Genomic DNA, 21,695 nt, shown 5'->3' with positions numbered 1-21,695 from the left:
TTAGTTGTCCATTTTATTGCATTAAAAACATCACTGGATTAAATTAATTTAGATTTTTAAAGTGACACTATATTTTTTTATGTGATTTCAGAGTGTACCAGTCATGAAAGTAGAGGCATGAAGTGGAAAGAATGTAAGCTTTGGATATCTTTAAATTAAGATTTCAAATTGTCTGGAACAAATCTTGAAAATTTAAATATTGGTAAACTTATCACTTAGGTAGCTCTAATTGGAGGGTAGTGCAGTGCATACAATTAATTTAGAGTTAATAATTAACTTGCATGGATGGAATTCCAGTTCTTAAAACTATACTGACAATACCATCTGACAAAGCAAGTACTGTATAATATGTTGTTATGTAATATGCAACAAAAGTCATGCATTGGTTGAAACATAATTAGCATCAAATATGTTAAAACTAAGTACCAATGCATAGTACCAATGCATACATAGATTATGTGATATATATGTATTAATTTTTTAACCTTTGAAGATCATAATATGAGAACAAGTCCATTTATACAAATCACACTTTTTATCCATTTTTGCAGCGCTCACAAAGAAGACCGACAAGAGATCATAAGGAGATACCTTAACAAAACTTACAGAGAAACCGATGGAAAAAGACTAAGAAAAAATAGAATAAAAAATAAACAAGTTGACTGTAGAAATTGAAATAATACATTTAGAGAAAAAGATGTGTTTATTGTCAATACGTGACCAAGTGCTATAACTCTGACTAGTAGATTTATTCCCCTTTTTGTAATTAAAAGGATCTTATTATTTTTTTGTGCAACTACTTCATAACTCTATTATTTCTTAAATAGAAAGTCTATATTAGAAATAATAGAGTTATGGAGCAGTTGCACACAAAATAATAAGTTTTTTTTTTAATTCAAAAAGGGGCATACTCATATTTCTATGATTAAAATATGATTATGTCCCTTTTTGTACTTATAAAATTCCAGTCAATATTTGTGTGCTTGAAGAAATGTACGTCAAATATTACATTGGTCATTGTATTATGTTACTGACAGATAAAATACATTCTACATTCAAAGAGGAATATTAGTTGAATGCGGTGTCTTGGGACACTTCTTGATATTATTTGCTTACAAGATATACATCATTGATAATAATAAAATTCTTCATTCAATGAACTGAATGAAATTCCAGAATAATGATAGATACAGTTATGTGAATTTGAAATTAGACATCAACAAATCCTGGCATCATACTTTCGCCCTGGCCAACTGGCAGTGAACTTGAGTGAAGCTCGTTATTCTGTAGCTGTTAACATAAAACATGTTATATTACACTAACAAAATAAGACATATTTTTGTACATTTTTTCTTAGGTATTTGATAAAATGCTGATGATATGTTTCTTATATTGCTAATGGCAAACTGTTAAAATTAACATACAGTTGTTTCATTAAATATTTGTGTTTAAAATAAAGTATCAAAGAAAAGCGATTGCATTTAGACTTGCACATAACTGACTGTAACGCCATACCTGATCGTTGATGGTGGGGATGCCCTTTCGCCCTATGTAGTCTTCTACATGGTTCACTGGCTTCTTGATATGCACATGCGTGCAATCAATGCACCCCAAAGTACTTGGAAAACTTGAAAGTTAATCTTTTAAAATTGACCCATTTTTTGGAAAACTTACGATATTAATAAGTAAATAGATATTGATATAAATGGATTGTGATCGGTGCATTTATGTGAATTATATTGAATGAAAGTTCTGCCTTATGTCAGAAGTGATGCAATATGCTGATGTGTCTCAACTTGATAATCAAATTTAATGTCATCGTTTTACAGCATTTGTCGCAAAAATACATTTTGTATTGGAACTCAATTTCAACATAGATAGACACAAGGACATATGCACATATGGATTCAGGTGTACCCTATATCTTCTTAACAGGGCGTATAATATACACATTATTTATAGCACCTTTTTTTAAATTAATAAACATTAATTCACATAACATTAAAGACCAAGAATAAAAAAATAATTGTCATAATTTATATTGAAAATGTTGCGAGAAAAAAAAGTCCCCGATGTAATTTCGAACCACCGACTAGTCGGTGAAATATAATCTTGAGCACCGATGCGCTACCAACTGCGTCATGGCAGTGTAACTTTTGACGGCATATACATATCTATAAGTAAATTCCTACATCTATAAATAGATTTGTAATAGTAATGAAATCAAAATTTATGCGAAGTAAATGTCTTGTAAACGTTTTCAAATAGGTTTCCATATTTAGAGAATATCCATTATTATAGTTTATGATACATGCAAATTATATGTTATTACTTTTTCATTCAAACAACAAGTATTATCCATAAAATTAGTGCATGTTCACGTTCATTCAGTTTGGAGATTATTTTCACGAAAAAAAAACAAACAAACGCGGAGAATTATGAATTTGACAGTTGTTTACAATAAATAAGAACAATTGCAAAATGCACACATCGCAAATGACTCACGTATCAGCGATCGCACCAAGTTCTTGTTTCGCACGAACGGCGTCGTACCAGCTGGAAATTTGACAAATTCAACACTCTAGCTTTCAAAATATTATTGACCTGTGCACAGGTCTACAAGTACAAAGTTCTGGCTACCATAACTTTAAATGTCGCTTTTTTATGATTTTTGACTGTCGCCACTTGCCACGTTGCTCGGGAAAGTATACACACTGCCAGGGCGACCGGAACTGGCAGACTCCGCATCGTATTGCAAACTATTCCTTGCAAATATTGCAAATATTGCAAATAAATACGATTCCTGGTCTGGTAAAACGATACCGTCTGTAAAGTTCAATATCCCTATAAATCTCCAAATGGTTGGTACGATCTAGATACACTATTTCAATAATATTATTATTATTACGCGAGAAGCTCGTGCGGCGGCCATTTTGTAAAGTAAACGCTCAAACGACGTTACGTCATGATTGTATGGCGTAAGTCTAAACACTGTAGACTTAGCATTTGAGACTTATCTTACTGAGTCTGAGTCTAAAACTAACCATTTTATGTTTCGTGAATTAAGTTTTGTAAGGCTGAGTCTGAGTGTGAGTGAGAAACTGGAGCTGAGTCTAAGATTTGAGACTTACGTACATTGGTGAATACGGCTCCAGGAGTGTTAAAGTGAGTGGAAAAATTAGTAAGATCATGACCTACAGCTGTATATATGCCTGAAAACAGCTGTTCAATCTGCTGAGGGTTGACCTATAAGTAAGATGTAAACAGATCTTAGAATCATGTACAGGGAAATTTAGCACAGTTATTCAACTTAGAAGTTTAAAATTAACTACACACCATAATTGCAATACAAATTTATATATTTAAATAATAAAATAACGAAAAAAAACAGCCTTTATTTAATAATTAAGATAAATATCACTATATACGGTTCTGATTATTTGAAAGTTTTTTACAAACCTCTCTGTATCAGATAGTATTAATATTTAATACTAGTGATTAACAGGGTAAAAAATTATACACAATAGGAACATACACAAAATAATATTAACAGGTTTACATGAAACTCATTGTCAATATGGAAAATATAAACCTATATTGGAGCAAATCTTGGCAGATGGAGTTTAATGTTAAAAAATGCGCCATCATGAATATCTCCAACTCCACTAAGAAAAGACTACAACTATACTATGAATAACGAAACCCTCGAAAATCTTTAACATCACCCTTACTTAGGAGTCGATCTTTGTGATAATCTGAAATTTAACACTCGTATCGATAACGCAACCAAGAAAGCTTCACAAACTCTGGGATTCATCAAACGCAACTTGAATAAATGCCCACAACAAGTAAAAGAAATGGCATTTGAATACATTTTAATTAATATAAAACGGATATCCAACAAAATCTAACAATAGACACATGCTACAGATAACACAGTCGACAATACATAGAGATAAAACTCATGTTGCTCCAGTATGATTGCTTGCCCATTGATATTGGATAATATTTATGCCCCCCTTCGAAGAAGAGGGGGTATATTGCTTTGCTCATGTCGGTCGGTCTGTCGGTCCGTCCACCAGGTGGTTGTCAGATGATAACTCAAGAACGCTTGGGCCTAGGATCATGAAACTTCATAGGTACATTGATCATGACTCGCTGATGACCCCTATTGATTTTGAGGTCACTGATCAAATGTCAAGGTCACGGCGACCCCAAATAGTAAAATGATTTTTGAATGATAACTCAAGAACGCATACGCCTAGGATCATGAAACTTCATGGGTAGATTGATCATGACTTGCAGATGACCCCTATTGATTTTGAGGTCACTAGGTCAAAGGTCAAGGTCACTGTGACCCGAAATAGTAAAATCGTTTCCGGATGATAACTCAAGAATGCATACGCCTAGGATCATGACACTTCATAGGTACATTGATCGTGACTCGCAGATGAACCCTATTGATTTTCAGGTCACTAGTTATTTTGAAATTTCATACCGGCTGGTAATAAGTTTCAGTTTGGATAAAGTGGCTCGGAAATCGCCCATTATCAACAGTATTAGTTAAATTAATCGCAGTCACGACCATGGAACAAATAGTGGTTGAAACGCTATTACTGTTGACCGTATTTATCAAAAATGGAAATAATGGATCGAACATCATTTCGTAAAATCAGGATTTGAATGTCATCCTAGCAATCAGTAGGGCTTTTCCGCCAAAACGGCTCAAAAGCTAAACCCAGTTCATGCTTAATTGTATTCAAATTAATTATGATTATGTTAAGCAATTAGGTAGTTTATTTACTTTAAACATTATAATCACATTTCAGCCAAATTAAACAAAAAAGGAAAATAGCCATTTAATTTCCACTCAAATAACTATTCAAAAACACCTATTTTTGTTGAAAGATGTTACATCCTATAAATACTATAAAGCTGCATAGTAAATACACACACATATATATATATATATATATATATATATATATATATATATATATATATATATATATATATATATATATATATATATATATTCACACATATGGCCAGTTACGGGGTCTCTGATTTAGAAATAGGTTATGGGGTTCCCACTTTAAATACATGTATCTCCATACCCTTTTTTATCCGATATAAACACGAATTAAGGTATATAGGGGTACCTACTATATTATTGTATATAAATACGTCATTTATTTAACGTCTTATACAAGGAAATATATAGCGAACTTATTTGCGAGGTATATACAATTTCAATTTCAGACGTGATTGTGGTTTTCGATTTAAGACCTTATTGTGAGATTTGATTGCATTACCTCCCCTACACCCCCCTCATAGTAATTAAAGGAGCCTAGAATGCGGGGTTGTATATAGACCCCGTTTTTTATATTGACCTCGTAAGTACAGTCTGAAAACTACCGAGACCGCGTAACTGGCACTATATATTGGTATATATATATATATATATATATATATATATATATTATATATGATACATTACTATATATAACTATATATATATATATATATAACTATAACTATATATATATTATATAACTCATACATGTGATAATAAACACATTGATACAACAATGTTCCTGTAATGGTTTTTATATATACATGTACTCGTTAATTAGAGAAAACTGTGAAGGGCTTATCAGCGCAGTGTATTGCTGAAATCGTCTAGAATGGATCCAAATTCGGTAAGTATCGATAGAGCTGGCTATACTCTTGAAATTGTCTAGAATGGATCCCATTTTGGTAAGTATCAATGGAGCTGGCTAACTCTTGAAAACGTCTAGAATGGATTAAATTTTAGTAAGTATCAATAGTGCTGGCTAGACTCTTGAAATCGTCTAGAATGAATCAAATTTTGGTGAGTATCAATAGAGCTGGCTAGACTCTTGAAATTGTCTAAAATGGATCCAATTTTGGTAAGTATCAATAGAGCTGGCTAGACTCTTGAAATTGTCTAGAATGGATTCCATTTTGGTAAGTATCAATACAGCTGGCTATACTCTTGAAAACGTCTAGAATGGATTCAATTTTGGTAAGTATAAATAGAGCTGGCTAGACTCTTGAAATCGTCTAGAATGGATCCATTTTCGGTAAGTATAAATAGAGCTGGCTCAACTCTTGAAATCGTCTAGAATGTATCCCAAATTCGGTAAGTATCAATAGAGCTGGCTATACTATTGAAATCGTCTAGAATGGATCCCATTTTGGTAAGTACCAATGGAGCTGGCTAACTCTTGAAAACGTCTAGAATGGATTCAATTTTATTAAGTATCAATAGAGCTGGCTAGACTCTTGAAATCGTCTAGAATGGATACAATTTCGGTAAGTAACAATACAGCTGGCTAGATTCTTGAAATTGTCTAGAATGGATCCAATTTTGGTAAGTATCAATACAGCTGGCTAGATTCTTGAAATTGTCTAGAATGGATCCCAATTTGGTAAGTATCAATACAGCTGGCTATACTCTTGAAATCGTCTAGAATGGATCAAATTTTGGTAAGTATAAATAGAGCTGGCTAGACTCTTGAAATCGTATAGAAAGGATCCAAATTCGGTAAGTATCAATAGAGCTGGTTAACTATTGAAATCGTCTAGACGGGATCAAATTTTGGTAAGCATAAAGAGAGCTGGCTAGACTCTTGAAATCGTCTAGAATGGATCCAAATTCGGTAAGTTTCAATAGAGCTGGCTTTACTCTTGAAATCGTCTAGAATGGATCCCATTTTAGTACGTATCAATAGAGCTGGCTAGACTCTTGAAATCGTCTAGAATGGATCAAATTTTGGTAAGTATCAATAGAGCTGGCTAGACTCTTGAAATTGTTTAGAATGGATCCAATTTTGGTAAGTATCAATAGAGCTGGCTAGACTCTTGAAATTGTCTAGAATGGATTCCATTTTGGTAAGTATCAATACAGCTGGCTGGCTATACTCTTGAAATCGTCTAGAATGGATCCAATTTTGGTAAGTATAAATAGAGCTGGCTAGACTCTTGAAATCGTCTAGAATGGATCCAATTTCGGTAAGTATAAATAGAGCTGGCTCGACACTTGAAATCATCTAGGATGGATCCCAAATTCGGTAAGTATCAATAGAGCTGGCTATACTCTTGAAATCGTCTAGAATGGATCCCATTTTGGTAAGTATCAATGGAGCTGGCTAACTCTTGAAAACGTCTAGAATGGATCCCAATTTTTGTAAGTATCAATAGAGCTGGCTAGACTCTTGAAATCGTCTAGAATGGATCCAATTTTGTTTTGATGAGCGGTACTTCGGTTGAAAAGACAGATTTTACTGGTAGCCATTGTGCATATCAACAGTTTTATTGATACTTTGACACCCTTTAATCCAAATTTGGTCTTTATCAACAGCGATTTTCTTTTCAAATAATTTATTAAACAAAACAAAAACATTGTCGTAAACGATGCTGCAAATATATAGATTTGGTATCCATTGTAGCAATTTATTTAGGATCCAATATAGACACGACCACCGTTTGCAGGTGTCTGTCCGAATATCCGGCGGCCATATTGGAGGGACACGCTCGATTAACCATTACGCATCATTGACAGCTATTTACAATTCGCCGCTTAATTTCTCTTTACATGTCAAAATGGTCAATTATTGCCGAGTCATCGGCTGTCATAACAATTCTACAAGGGAGAAGGACAGACATTTTTATAGATTACCTGAGATAATTACTAATCAGTGCAAGAAAACCAGTGAGTTGTCAACAGAGAGGCGGCGATTATGGTTAGCAAGGCTACAACAAGACTTCAGTGGAAAGAATTTGAAGAATATTCGAGTGTGTTCTGACCATTTTGTATCTAGTAAGTTAATGTGCAAATATTTATGAATACATAACTTGAATGTAGTGATCATAATTTTATACCATGTACATGTACAAGTTGAACAGTCTACTGTACTGGTACACAATTTTAAGCATTGATCATTGATCAAGTCTACATCCACATAAAGAATACACTTTGATATTGAAAAGAATCAAATTATGAAATTCTTTGTCTATTCACCAGAAGATCATAGCTGGAGCTCAGACTAAAAATTGGTGGTTTGAGTCTCATAGTTAAAACCAGGAAAGTGGAAAGAAAATTGTTATACCACACAAGTCATACTTTATGTCACTTTATATTTTCAGAGCAAAAGGCAGAACTTTTTGACCGAGACAGTCCTGATAGGGCGCCATCAGTGAACATGGGATGTCAAGCTCCGAGTACGCCTGCCCCTAAAGTTGCTGCTGAGCGCTTTGAGAGACGGAAGAAACGTGCTGAGACTGCAAGATCATTGGTCCAAGATCTTTCAGACAACAACACTCCAGAGTTACCACCTGATGTAAATTTAGATAGTGCAAAGAATGTTCAGACTGATATGCTTACTTCAGATGTAGAGTCATTGGAACAGGAAAATAAACGTTTGAAACTAGAAAATGAAAATCTAAAAACATCTATCCGGAATGCGTCTATGTTTTCTCAGGAGACTCTTAAAGACAATGATGAAAGAGTGAGGTACTTTACAGGACTTTCTTGTTTTGCTATACTGATGTCATTGTACAAGTATCTATATCCTTATTTAACAAGCAAACATAGTGTAACACTTGGAAAGTTTGAGTGCCTTGTGATGACTTTAAGTAGACTTCGCCTAAATTTGACTGTCAATCACCTTGCCTACCAACTGAATGTTTCATGTGCAACCATTTCTCGAACTTTTGTGAATACCATTGACATCATGTATGTAAGACTAAAACCAATTGTGCGATGGCCTGACAGAGCCTCATTGAGAGCAACAATGCCAGTACAGTTCCAAAGACAGTTTGGTAATAAGTGTGCAGTAATCATTGATTGCTTCGAGATCTTTATAGAGCGTCCATCAAATCTTATAGCGAGGGCAGAGACATGGTCGTCATACAAACATCACAACACTGTGAAGTTCCTTATTGGAATCACACCACAGGGAGTAGTGTCGTTTATTTCCAAAGGTTGGGGCGGTCGTGCAAGTGACAAATATGTCACTGAACATTGCAATTTTTTAGATTACATTTTGCCGGGGGATTTAGTGTTGGCAGATAGAGGATTTGACATTGCGGATAGTGTTGGTTCTGTTTGTGGGTCATTGAAAATTCCAGCTTTCACCAAAGGTAAAGACCAACTCTCTCCATTGGATGTAGAAACAACAAGAAAAATAGCCAATGTACGGATACATGTTGAGAGAGTTATTGGGCTTGTGCGCCAAAAGTACACATTCTTAAATGGGACACTACCATTGGACCTAGTGATTACCAAAGATGAAGATGGCTTTACTACAATTGACAAAATAGCTCATGTGTGTTGTGCGCTGGTTAACTTATGTGAATCAGTGGTCGACTTTGATAAATAGACTGTCAATTGTATTGTCTTATCCATGCTCTCTGTGTTTAGTATATATAGATTAGTATATAGCATTATATAGTTTCATAATTCACTCTGTAAATCATATTTTATTGATTAAATTTAACTCTAAATGATGTTACTTCTCAAATACTATGATTAAAGAGCTGTTGATAAAGGATTAATATTTGAACAAAAAGTCCTAAAAAAAATAATTCAACTTGTATTATGAATTTAGTACACATAGTTAAAAAAAATATTCTGTGAATTGATTTTCCATTTAAATACTTACTTAAGTGTGATAAACTGTTGAATTACTTTGTTAAAGGACTTTATGTCATTCGACTCCTAGACTTGGACCAATATGTAAGAAATAAAGTTAAGCAAAACAGTACACATGGAATTGCATTATCATTATGACGTCTTTATTCAATTCTCAATTTTGCAAAATCAAGAAGATTTCCTATAAAAACAAAAATACCAATCTTTTACTTAGAAGACTTAACAAATAAGACATTTTTATGACCAAATTAAATCGCGTTCTGAGAAAAATGGGCATAATGCATATGTATAAAGTGTCATCCCAGATTAGCCTGGGCAGTCTGCACAGGCTAATCAGGGACGACACCGCTTTTTTGACATTTGTTTAAATGAAGTCTCTTCTTAGCAAAAATCCAATTTAGGCGGAAAGTGTCGTCCCTGATTAGCCTGTCCGGACTGCACAGGCCAATCTGGCATGACACTTTACGCACATGCATTAAGCCCAGTTTTCTAAGAACCAAGGCTCAAATGATCAAGCAACACAACTCCATTAACCATATTAGTCACATAATTAGCCAAAATGCATCACTCATTCAAAACAAATATCTGTCAATATGAAAATGGTACAATATTTTCTCAGGAGAAAAATTATTAATTAAACAGATACACATTTCTCTGAAATTGTTGCCATCAAGTTGTCACTTTCATTTCAAATAAGTTAACAATTACATATCACAATCAGGACAATACCATTTCACTGTTTCAATTTAATTGTTGCGATCAAGTTGTCACTTCCTTTTCAAGTAAGTTATCATTTACATAGCACAATCTGGACAATACCATTTCACTGTTTCAATTTCCTCAGGCGACTTGGTGATATTTACACAGCTAAAATGAAACCACACAATTTTGCAATTTTCTCCATCGCAACCAACCATGGGTGGCTCCTCAAGTCCTCTACAATAGCAAAACCTTTCTCCCACATTACCATCATCTTTTTGGCTGGATGTTATTTCCTTAAGAATATGAACTGAGTTCATATCAGTTTGATTGATGTTAGACAGACGGGTAAAGTACTTTCCAACAAGCTCTGGTAACAAAGCCCTATGAAAAAAAACTTCTGCCTTAGCACAGATTTGTTCATAAAATTCCGGGTTGAAATGTATTTGTTCAATGTGAACACTGATGTCACTCCACACAACAAAGTAACACAATTCCAACTCTGTTACCCCAAGTTGAGTTTGAATTTGGAAGAAGTATGGATGATTTCTGTCCAAACATAGCTCTCCATCTTCCCCTTTAATCAAATAAGGCACTGATTCATCAATCACTTTTCCTTTGTGATTGAATGGACACTTAACTTCCAATAAACAGGACCCACAGCAATCACATTTGATGATCCCATCTGGGGAAGCACCTATAAATGGTCTGTCCTTTGAGATAAAAAGTCCTGTTTCTATCAACTCAACATTGTCGTGGTCAGTAGCAAGGGCTTCACAACACAAAGTGGCAGCTTTTTTCTCATTGTCAATCCCCCATTTGGTGGCTTCATTTCTAAAGTTTACATTGGGATAAACAATAGATTTTACTAACGCACTTGACGGATTATCAATGTTCGCAGTGTAAACACTCTTCATTTTTGAGGCTGTGATACGCCCAGCGCGGTAATTGAACCACTTACCCTCACTTGCCTGTTTTCGGGTGATTTTCTCTACATTTTCAATTTCCTCGTCAGTGACCGTAATTTCAATGCCCTCACATGATTTGATTAGCTGGTCATAATCTAAATTCATCGATTGTTTGTTCTTGAGTTCAGTTAGTGGTTTAGGCAACTTGAGCACTGCTGACTTAGGTTTGTAGCTCTCAAGATAATCAGGCACAATTGATAAGATTGCAGGCTTACGGTTGGTGGAAACTAGATCAGAGAAGAAAGAGTCTAATTCATTTTCTGTAGGGGAAGGGATTTTCCTAGTCTTTCTTACAGGATGAACATTTTTAGAAATTTGACTGGTTGAGCTGCTTAAACACTCTTCAAATTTTCTCTTGAGGGACTTCGCACTTTGAAAGTTAATGTTAGAAATTTCTCTATACTCAACATTCTTCACGGATGGGGGGATGGTCCAATATGCTGGTTCCTGTGTTACAGTCCTTTCGTCTCTTACTTTAACAGTTCTCATAACCCAAAACATTAAGGCAGCAACATGTGTGCAAGTTTCTCCACATCCTGCCATACAGTCACAGTGACTGGCCAAAACTTGACCATCCTTCGTAGAGATGAACCATGGGGACAGTGGTTTTTCATGCATTCTTTGAGAGTGAAGAACCTGTAAGTATAAAAAAGCAATAGTAAACTACATTTACAAGATATTAAGCATCTTGACATATGAAACACATAAAAAAAGTCAGCATAAAAGCTAAAAATTACCTAAGTTGTAAGCATGTCGCATATGCTGTTTGAAGTGAAACCAAAATCTAAAATAATTGTTTCCAACCATGCGTTTTGTCGTTAAGAACATCATAACTGGATCTTATAAATCCGATATCATAGGTCAGCATAGGTAAAATTCAGTTCAATTCTTGGTATACATGAGAATAACATTGTACTTAGTAGTGTATATTATGTGTTACTGGCTGAAACATACAGTAACACGCCTCGACTGGGAATCAAACCCAGGACCTCTCGAGCCATACACAGACATTCTACCACGTCTGGCAAAAGTACTTGCTAAAAAAAGCTAGCTTCGAGGGGTGGTAGGACAAATGCCGTTTACCTCGATACATATATACCAGTACAAATCTGTGAACAGGGCTGATGTAGTAATGAGAGAAAATTAAAAAAAAAAGCTTAATATCCAGAACAATGAATTTCAAGAAAAAAACAATAACTTACCCTTCCTTTCACCAACAGTCTGTTACTCAACACAGCAGAAGTCACGCCAGAAACCCAGCCACACTCAACTTGATTCACTGCTTCTAAGCTTTTGAAGTTTTTCAGATCTTCCATCGTGTAAATACTAGGTGTAAACAACAAATAATTAACGATGTCAGGGTAGGTCAACGATGGCAGTTGATTCACATCATCACAAAGCTTTTTCAAATCATATGGGTCAATACCACCAATCAATGCAAGTTTTTCAATGTATCTTGCTTTTGTTGCAGGCTCCAGTCTATCTTTGTACGGCCCTTTTTGGTTCAGTGATTTAGACGCCATGAGTCACAGTTTTACGCTCTCTTAATTTTGATCGATGTTTACGCTTCGCTGGTATACCTCCAATATGGCGGCCAAACCGGTGCGTACGTAAAAATCTCCTATTATTGCAAACGGTCTATAGTTCGCTAGCGAAACCAAGATGGCGGACAAATAAATATGCTGTATTTGTTCAGTGTAACTTCGATATTGTTTCCTTTTTTTGTAGTACAAAAATGAATTGAACAATAAACAAAGTGTATAGGAGGTTTTGGGGATTCCGATAATGACGTCGCGTTTGCGCAGCCTCAAATTTTGGCCGTCAACACTGCGGCCATTCTGCTTTTGTTTGCGTTTGATGATCCGCATCGTGATAAGATTTCAATCATATTCGCGACCCTTTTTAAGAACAACAAAATACTCAGCAATTGAAATTCTTTCAGATTAAATAGAATCCAATGAATGAACACAAATAAGGACGAAAACAAACAACAAATTGATTGATTTTATGTAATCAACATAAAGAAACTATTTGAACCTATATGTCCGTAAAAACTTACCTTGTTGCAGATAAACTAAATCCTCTTGATACATGTAAATGTTTTTATTTAATTGTTCACACTTATTTTGACACTCCTTATTTCAGCATGTTTAACCACCCATTGTTTAATTGCCCCTTCATCACAAACCGATTATCTCGATATGATCGGATACCGTCCAGACAATTACTAAGAAAACAGGGTGTCATAAACCCAGGGACCTATATTTGTATGACTCAGTATGGGGTCATTAACCACATGTGTCTGGTCATTAAACACAATTTATGATACCTCCGTGTCATCTCTTGGCATATTAAGCCAAACACTTAACAGTTGCTTTAATAAAACATTTGAACATATTTAAAAAAATAGGCGTACATTTGTCCGAAATGGATTAACAGGAACTATTAAGTATGTATATTAACCAGTTTAAACATAACACTTAAGTGTTTTATAATGAAATACATTTAAAATATTGTAAAAATTTACTGCTACACAATTATCGTATTTAACGGGTACCTGCAAATGTAAACTCCGATGTAATAACGTGTAAAGATCGTGCGTTTTTGCAGTGTTCGAAACATCATCGTGAAAACAAGCAATCGCGTTTGATCATAATACGGATATAAAATACTTGGGTAAAATAAATGTATAGATTATGGTATAATAAAATGCCAGATTTGTATCCCTCATTATCACTACAAAAGAGTTTTCAATATAGATGTGCATTCAAAGACAGTTCAATTCGCAAAATATGCAGGTGTTTTTTTTCCATTTGAATGCTAAAATTTATTAATATTTTCATTAAATGTAAACGAAACGAAAATTCATTCAATGTAAAAGAAAATTACAACTACATTTGAAGATTGTAATGTATTGCGCTATTTTAGGGCTTTGTTTTATAACTGATTCAATGCACCTCTTACACTAAATTTTGATCGCTAATGAAACATAACACTATCGCATCCACACCACTTATAATTATAATCAAATTATTATATGTTTTATTATTTTTGAAATATCTGTTAGATAAGTACTTTCTGTGTTATTAGCGATTTCCGCCATCAACATCGCAATCAATTTTCTGGGAGCCGCCATCTTGAAACGTTCGCGCCGAACTTATCGTTCAATAAGACCGAATCGCAAACGAACCATCATTGGCGAACGTTCGCTGTAACTGAACGCACTACAGGTGTTATCTTGCGGAGATAATGGTAGGGCATGAATAGGTGTTCACTACTGAATCCCTGAAATATGATACACTTGAAGACTATAGTAAACCATTGCACTAGAAAAGGTTACATTCCACTAAGAAACGGCCGAAAAAAAAAGTTGCAAAAACAGTCGATTTTGATTTGTGTCAAGTTCTTTCTTGCATTGTACATGACATATCTTTTTTATTGCATAAATCGATTCCGCTTAGAATGGCCTTTAAGAAAAGGTATGGTTATGGGGGTCTCTATGTGCAAAATGTTGCATTTATTTTCGCTCAAAGTTGTCGCTTTTACATTGAATTATATAGGGAAACTATTTGGTGTATTATGACCTTATGCAATAAAAAGCCGGTTGGATCCAGAGTGTCCAAGCGTTCATCATTGAGGTTACAGAATACTAAACAATCTCTTGCACGACGGTTACATTGCATTCACCGCATTAAAGAAAACCATCTCATACCATGATATCTTAAGGTAGTGCACCTCTAATGATTTCCCGCGATTTCTTCGAAGGTTGAAGAGCCTACTATTAGGTGCCGTAGCCTAGTGGTTAAGGCGATAGACTAGAAATCTTTTGGGATATTCCCGCGCAGGTTCGAATCCTGCCGACGACGTATACTTTTTTGCGACGCGTTTTATTTATTTTCTAACGTGATTTGATTTAATATGGCATATAAGCTATATTTATTGTTAAATATGTTGCAATTTTTATGCACATTTTTCAATTATTAAAATTAAAACAACGTTATGGCGAAATTGGGTGATTTACTGTTGAAAATACGAACCATGCATGTTGCATTTTTATTTTTATTTCAAAAAGTAAACGGTAAATCTGTCTAGTTCTTGGTATTTTTGCTGTATATAGTGTTTCTATAAAAACTAAGTTTAAAATATGACTTAAATGATACTATTTTGAATTTTTTGACACTTTGTTTTTAACCGACCCAATTTTTACTTGGATGAAATCACTTACATTTCATGGTGCTCTTCCATAGATAAAAATTTGTAAAAAATAAATGTCTGTAAAAGAATACTTATTTCATCTTGTTTAAACTTTAAACACCTTTACAGCATCTGTACACACCAACTGCATGCCCATATTTGGAAATTTGAATGAATTATGGAACTTTTATATACCCCAGGGGTGAAAATAAACTGGACAAAAGCCGAGCGTGGGGGTGGTTTTGAAAAAATCGGTATATTTTTTTAAAAAAGCATGGAAAGCCTACCTACAAATTTGCATGTAGTTCAGTGAAATGATGCTGATTAAGAAAATAATTAATTAGATTATATTTGGATATGTGCCCATTAGAGGTGCACTACCTTAAATCAGTCTTAATTCATTATTATAAAATTGATATGTTTTTTGTTGTTAAGAAACCAACATACATACACACGTCGAAGCAATTCCTAACGTCACTCAAAAAAATATGTTCAATTGTTTACATTTGTGAAGTGCGTGGAATGATTCCATCTGCGTAAATGGGCAATAAATTAATTTCAAAAAGTTGCATTAAAACTCGCAAGTTTTTGCACGATTTATCGTACATTTAAAAGTCATATTTCTTAATTTAATGCATGCGATCTTAAATATCCAATCAAATATACGTTGAATGCGTTTGTTCGGTTTTATCTATTTTATAGACAAAATGGAGGGCTGAGCCTTTCGCAGAGTTGTATGTGAGAGCAAGGAACGACAACTCTGCGTGGAGATTGCATTCATGTATGTTGAGGCACGAACGACAACTCTGCTAGGAGAATGGTCGCAAAGCTTGCATTGACACACGAAACGTGCCATCCGTCTCTTGTTATAAGGCTTTACTCAATGCGCATTGAACTAGCGTCAGACTTTCTTACGGAATTTTCATGAAAAGAAAGCTGTAAACGTTCGATGGTTCTGCATTTTCATATGTATATATGTATATCCAAACGATTTACTATTCTAACAGCATTTCACTTTTGAAAAAATGGATTAACGTTGTGAATTTCTTTCTTCAAATCGAAAGTAAAATTGGAATCATAACATTTAGCGCTTTAAACAATAAATATGTTTACAGTTTGAGGAAGAGAATCGAACGGAGACAGTGGGACACTTATGCAATACAAACTATAAATGCCCATTGCAGTAATGGCTAAAAAGACCTTTGATGTAATATTTGTTTTATCACATAACTGGGGATAATAAAAACTAGTATTCTTATAACTGTTTGTTATAATTCAGGCCCGTAGCCAGGGTTTTGAAAAGGGTGGTGGTGCGACAGCTCTAGGACACTGAATGACAAATTCCTGACTTTCCTGCTGGTATTGCACTAGGAGGGGAAATGAAAGACATGGTACTATCATCATCATGGCACGCATGGGGTTAAAAATATTAAATATGTATATTAAATTTAAATATAATGTTGCTGTAAAGACGTTTTGTGAATACAATTGCGGGTACATGCATGTATGTATTTCTTGTGAACTATTACACATGTTTTGTACATTTTTACATTGTTTAAAGCATATTATGTTCCGATCAAATTTGTTTACGTTTGCGAAATTATTTATCATCTCGAAACGGCGCTTCTTCTTTCCGCGTACCAGAAACGGTCCGATTACATAATCCTTTCACTTGTATATCATGTGGTAAAGGTTTGTACCGCACTAATATGCATCAATGTATTCCTCTGCGTCATAGCGCATACGTTGTTTCTGTTGTGGATTAGTGTTTTGTTAGCTTAGGACATAAGAATCCCTTAAATTAAAATGTTCCTAACTTTTTATTCAACAATAAAATTAAAATAAAACTCTTTTGAGTTTGAAAGGAACTTCCTCCCTTCGACAATGCAGGTTGAGTGTAAAACAATTGCATTACATAGAGAAATGTTGAACGGATACAACAGTTTACATACTTTTTATGTGATTTAGTGACTCGTTGTACTTTGATTCTACAGCCAAATTTTTTCTAGTAAGATTTGTTGTTCACAAAACGAACAACTTAAAACGGGACCGTCGCATCTGTTCGGGTTTCATAGGATTCCGGTCCGTACAGAGTAGGGTTTAGGAGATGCACTGGATTTTTTATTTGTAAAATAATAATAAATTAAGCATTTGCACTTAACAATAATCATAAAATCCTTTACAAATGGCATGGACGTCACCCATAATTCTATTTTCACATTCGATCTTATGTGCTAATAAAATGTTTAAATCAGTACCAAGTTACATCCAGATGTTTTTTTTTCAGATTTCAAATGGATTGAATATTTTCAGACGCTAACCCTTAAGGCTCACGTGATTATATATTTAATGGTGTCAATGTCACCAATGACATCCCATGAAGACCCTTTCTTTTTTTAAATAGACGTGTTAAATATAAACGTTCACATGAAAAGTTGAATCGTAAATTAAGACGCACACTTTTTTATATGTATGCACATTTTATTTGATAAACACGTGTACACCGTACATTATGTGTCAAAGGAATTCGTGAGCTTTTTAAATTTATTTTTGGTTATTTACTTTTTTCAATACATACCATTTTTAAGTTGTTGAGAGAAAACATGTGATTAGTTGACCATTGACCTTAAAGCGACGCAAAACCAATGATGGATGTCAGCATTTTCCAATTACATCGCATACATCATATAGCTTTGAAGCACATTTTTCACTATGCGATACCATGGTTGAGCAGATTTTCTAAAAATGGAATTCAGACTATAAATATTATTAATGCTTAAATAGTCGAAGGAGTGTAAACGCATTTAGCAAGCCTTTTATTCATTCTTAACAGTATCAACTCCGTTACAGCTTGAAGAAGAAATATGTGACCTGACCAACGACGGATAGCAAGCCGAGCAAGGTAAGTGGAACTAGCAATGCGGACTTTTACAATACTACAAAAAAGCATGCTACAGTAAATTATTTCTTACGTTCACAAAGTATTTATATAACTTTGTTTAATTTGTTTATTTCAGAGGTTTGTGACAAGTGCCAGGCAGCTATTCAGCATATTAACCAGTGCAGATCAGAGGTAATTCTTGACACATGTAGATTCATAAAAACTACACGGTTTTGAACCGGAAAATGTTGTGGATCTTTTCTGTCTAGTTTTGCACAAGAAAAGTGGTCGTTCTTCGAGACACCTTTTATCGTATGTTTTTTTTAAGAAACTATATCTCATTTTTATACACTCACTTTGGCACGAAGCGCTGAACGTGAGCAGCTGTTATTGCTTATTGTCTGACGTATAATGATGTGTGTAAACTTTAAGTGCGTTACATTTCAAGAGGCCTCATTGTTCGCTCAAAGTGCTAATGGAAAACTTGTGTGATCACATTTTGCCGTCGTTCGCCGTCGGCATTCATCTGGAAAATCCTTTAGAAGTCACATTAATGCTCCCAAACTGTATGAAAGATGGTCAGAGCATTTGTCCTTACAAAATCTCAACGATATCTTGGACGAGTTCAAAACTTGGTCACGTGTGATAACAAGCTGGGCCAATTCAAATTAGATAAAGCGCTAATTAACAGTCTAGAATTTACATTTTCATGAAACTTTCTGAGATCATAATTATTTTCTAATGATTTATCGGCCACATTCAAAATGGTCATGGTTCGTTAAATTATGGCTACCAGAGTTTGGGGAAGTTTTCGTTATATGGCTATGGTGAAACCTTAATATTACTCTAGAAGTCAACTTTGTATTCTCTAAATGATATTGCGTCGAAGTTCAAAATTAGGTCCTGTTTGTTGAAAATAATGCCCTCTAGGGGGCGATGCAGTATTTCTTATAGGTCTTTTGTGAAACTTTGTTAATAAGTCACATTTTTGGCCCAATCTTCATGACACCTGTTTATAACATTTGTTCTTATGATATATGTGCTGAGTTTGAAAATGGTCCCGGTACGTTTAAAAAGGGCTCCATGGGTAAGGGCAAATTTCAGTATATGGTCTTAGTAAAACCTCGTTAACGCTATAATAGTCACGTTTGGTCTGATCTGTTGAACACATGTCAAAGAGGGATCGGGTCAGTTGTCTTTGTATGGGTGTAGTTTTACCATGTAAGCACTATTGGAGTCACATTTATGGTCCAATCATCATGAAACACGCTCAGTAAATTAGGTTTTAATTATAGCTCGACCGAGTTCTAAAATGGATTCGAAAACATCACAAAAGCTGCTTAGAACAGTTAAGTTTCTTCGGGTCAGAAGTAGCCCTCATGTTTGTTTAATACGAACGTCTTGAAAATATCTAGGCTTTGTTCGAAACTGGGTCATGTGTGTCCAAACACTGTCACCATCTCTTTTTAGAAAATAAAAACACACTTGTTGCCATTATATAAGCCACATTTACCGCTCAATCTTGGTGAAAATTTGCCAGAATGTTAACATTGACAATATCAATGACAAGTTGACATTTTGGTCTTAAACAAAGTCACCAGATCAAATCGTACGAAAACTTGTTACCACTTGAGAAACGTTAGTCGCACTGGGCAAACCAACTACGTACAATAATTTTATAAGCAAATTAATCAAAATTGGTACACAAATACAAACGTGTGTGCTTTTTTCTAACACCGTAATCATATATATTACAAACAAAATCTTGTTAACGTTTTGCAGTTTGATGCCAACGTTAAAATGGTCGTTGATTGGATTCTGCAAACGAAAGGTCATTTGACCGCAGTAACCACAACTCCCGACATGTATGGAGACGATGACCTGCATTTCTTCTGAGACATGTATTTGGGGATCTTAGGAGCGAGCCGGACAAGTACGGCGATATGCCCTACACATAAGATCAATGTCATTTGTATTTGAGATAACACGTAGTATGCAGATATTGCTTTCGATGTCTTATTTTATCGTGATTTAACGATGCTGGTATTAACTGAATGAATGAAGCATGGTACATTGGTTTGCTTCCTCGCTTCGGTCTTCTTTCTGATCACTAGATAAATTTCCGTTTTCAGTAATTTTATTTCTTTCCGCTTTCATCCGCCGTTTACACATATTTTGGAAAATGTTTGAGTTTTAGTTCGAAAAAAAATTATATATTTCTCTGTATGATTATTGAGGTGTTAGCTATGAATTATCTTCGATTTGCATTTAAGCTGTTTCTGTAATCTGACTCTTTTGAGTGCAACGGTTCAAAAGCAGACAAATAGTCTAAAATGTTTAGCCTTATCGCTCTATTAAGCCAATAGTCTACCGATCGCCAATGAAAACGTTCATAAACACGGCTTTCTGCGCATTTTTAGCGCACTTTCAATTAGCCTGAAGCTTTTTCGGCATAGCTGTTTAACCCAGCGTTATACCTTGGCTTACATTTGTAAGCTTCCAATAAAATATGGAAAAAATGCCAGTAGGCCTGAAACTTTTAAACATAGAAAACGTTAAATCTACAAACAGTTATAACATTTACATTAATAGGTAACTGAAATGACTTTCTATTTGTGATGGTTAAGGAATGAACAAAAATACACAAGTGCGCTTTGCAACGATGTTACCTGCGAAGTCAGCATGAAAAAATTGTATCTCTATTGAAAAGGCTTGATGGATAAAACAGTTTCACGCTCAACTCTCGTAATCAATACAGTTTGCCCCTTTATATTGATATATTTTTATATTGTTATCGTCTGAGCGTTCTCCTCATAAGTAATTACTACTATATTGCATTCTGTGAACTAGCATATTTTAGATAGTATTGCTGTTCCCTATCGTGCTATTCGTTTGAACCGAAATAGTTGAGTATTGTTTTCGAAATTTACTGTTAAACATGTACAAATATTACGTTTTAAACAAGCCATCGTTCTATCAGTGGAATAGGAACCTCAATTTAATGCCTTGCATTCTATTCGGCAAAGTATCAAGGTCAGCTCGTGTTAACGTGAACTGGAATTTTATTTTAGATACATCATAATTGAAGTTAATCGGCTAAATCATTATGATATGTCAATAATAGATTAATAATGTGTTATAAACAATTTCTTGATAGGAACTATGTTTGATAAATTTAATACGAAATATTACACCATATTGACCAATTTATGTTGCATGAGCGCGATGATTACCGATACCATAAATATTCAAATCAAATAACAATGTCTGTCAA

The 21,695-nt window shown here is 34.5% G+C and overlaps 3 protein-coding genes across 4 annotated transcripts in view; 2 read left to right on the top strand and 1 right to left on the bottom strand.

Annotated features, from left to right (window-relative positions):
- LOC127874644 (sushi, von Willebrand factor type A, EGF and pentraxin domain-containing protein 1-like) overlaps positions 1–21,695 on the top strand; it is a 496,927-nt gene that overhangs the window by 153,045 nt on the left and 322,187 nt on the right. The gene's annotated exons all lie outside the window — the stretch shown is intronic.
- On the top strand, positions 7,515–9,791 carry LOC127874647 (uncharacterized). The gene is made up of 2 exons (XM_052419121.1): positions 7,515–7,846; positions 8,173–9,791. The coding sequence occupies exons 1-2, from the start codon at positions 7,630–7,632 to the stop codon at positions 9,405–9,407; spliced, it is 1,452 nt and encodes a 483-aa protein (XP_052275081.1). The 5' UTR covers positions 7,515–7,629; the 3' UTR covers positions 9,408–9,791.
- Positions 9,801–12,964, bottom strand: LOC127874642 (uncharacterized). Its single transcript, XM_052419109.1, has 2 exons — positions 12,549–12,964; positions 9,801–11,982 (listed from the first exon to the last, which is right to left on the bottom strand). The coding sequence occupies exons 1-2, from the start codon at positions 12,867–12,869 to the stop codon at positions 10,474–10,476; spliced, it is 1,830 nt and encodes a 609-aa protein (XP_052275069.1). The 5' UTR covers positions 12,870–12,964; the 3' UTR covers positions 9,801–10,473.

The sequence above is a fragment of the Dreissena polymorpha genome, chromosome 3, assembly GCF_020536995.1.
Source record: "Dreissena polymorpha isolate Duluth1 chromosome 3, UMN_Dpol_1.0, whole genome shotgun sequence".
In the NCBI taxonomy this organism is placed as follows: Eukaryota; Metazoa; Mollusca; class Bivalvia; order Myida; family Dreissenidae; genus Dreissena; species Dreissena polymorpha.
The sequence above is the reverse complement of the archived record's forward strand: the minus strand, read 5'-3'. Positions and strand labels throughout refer to the sequence as shown.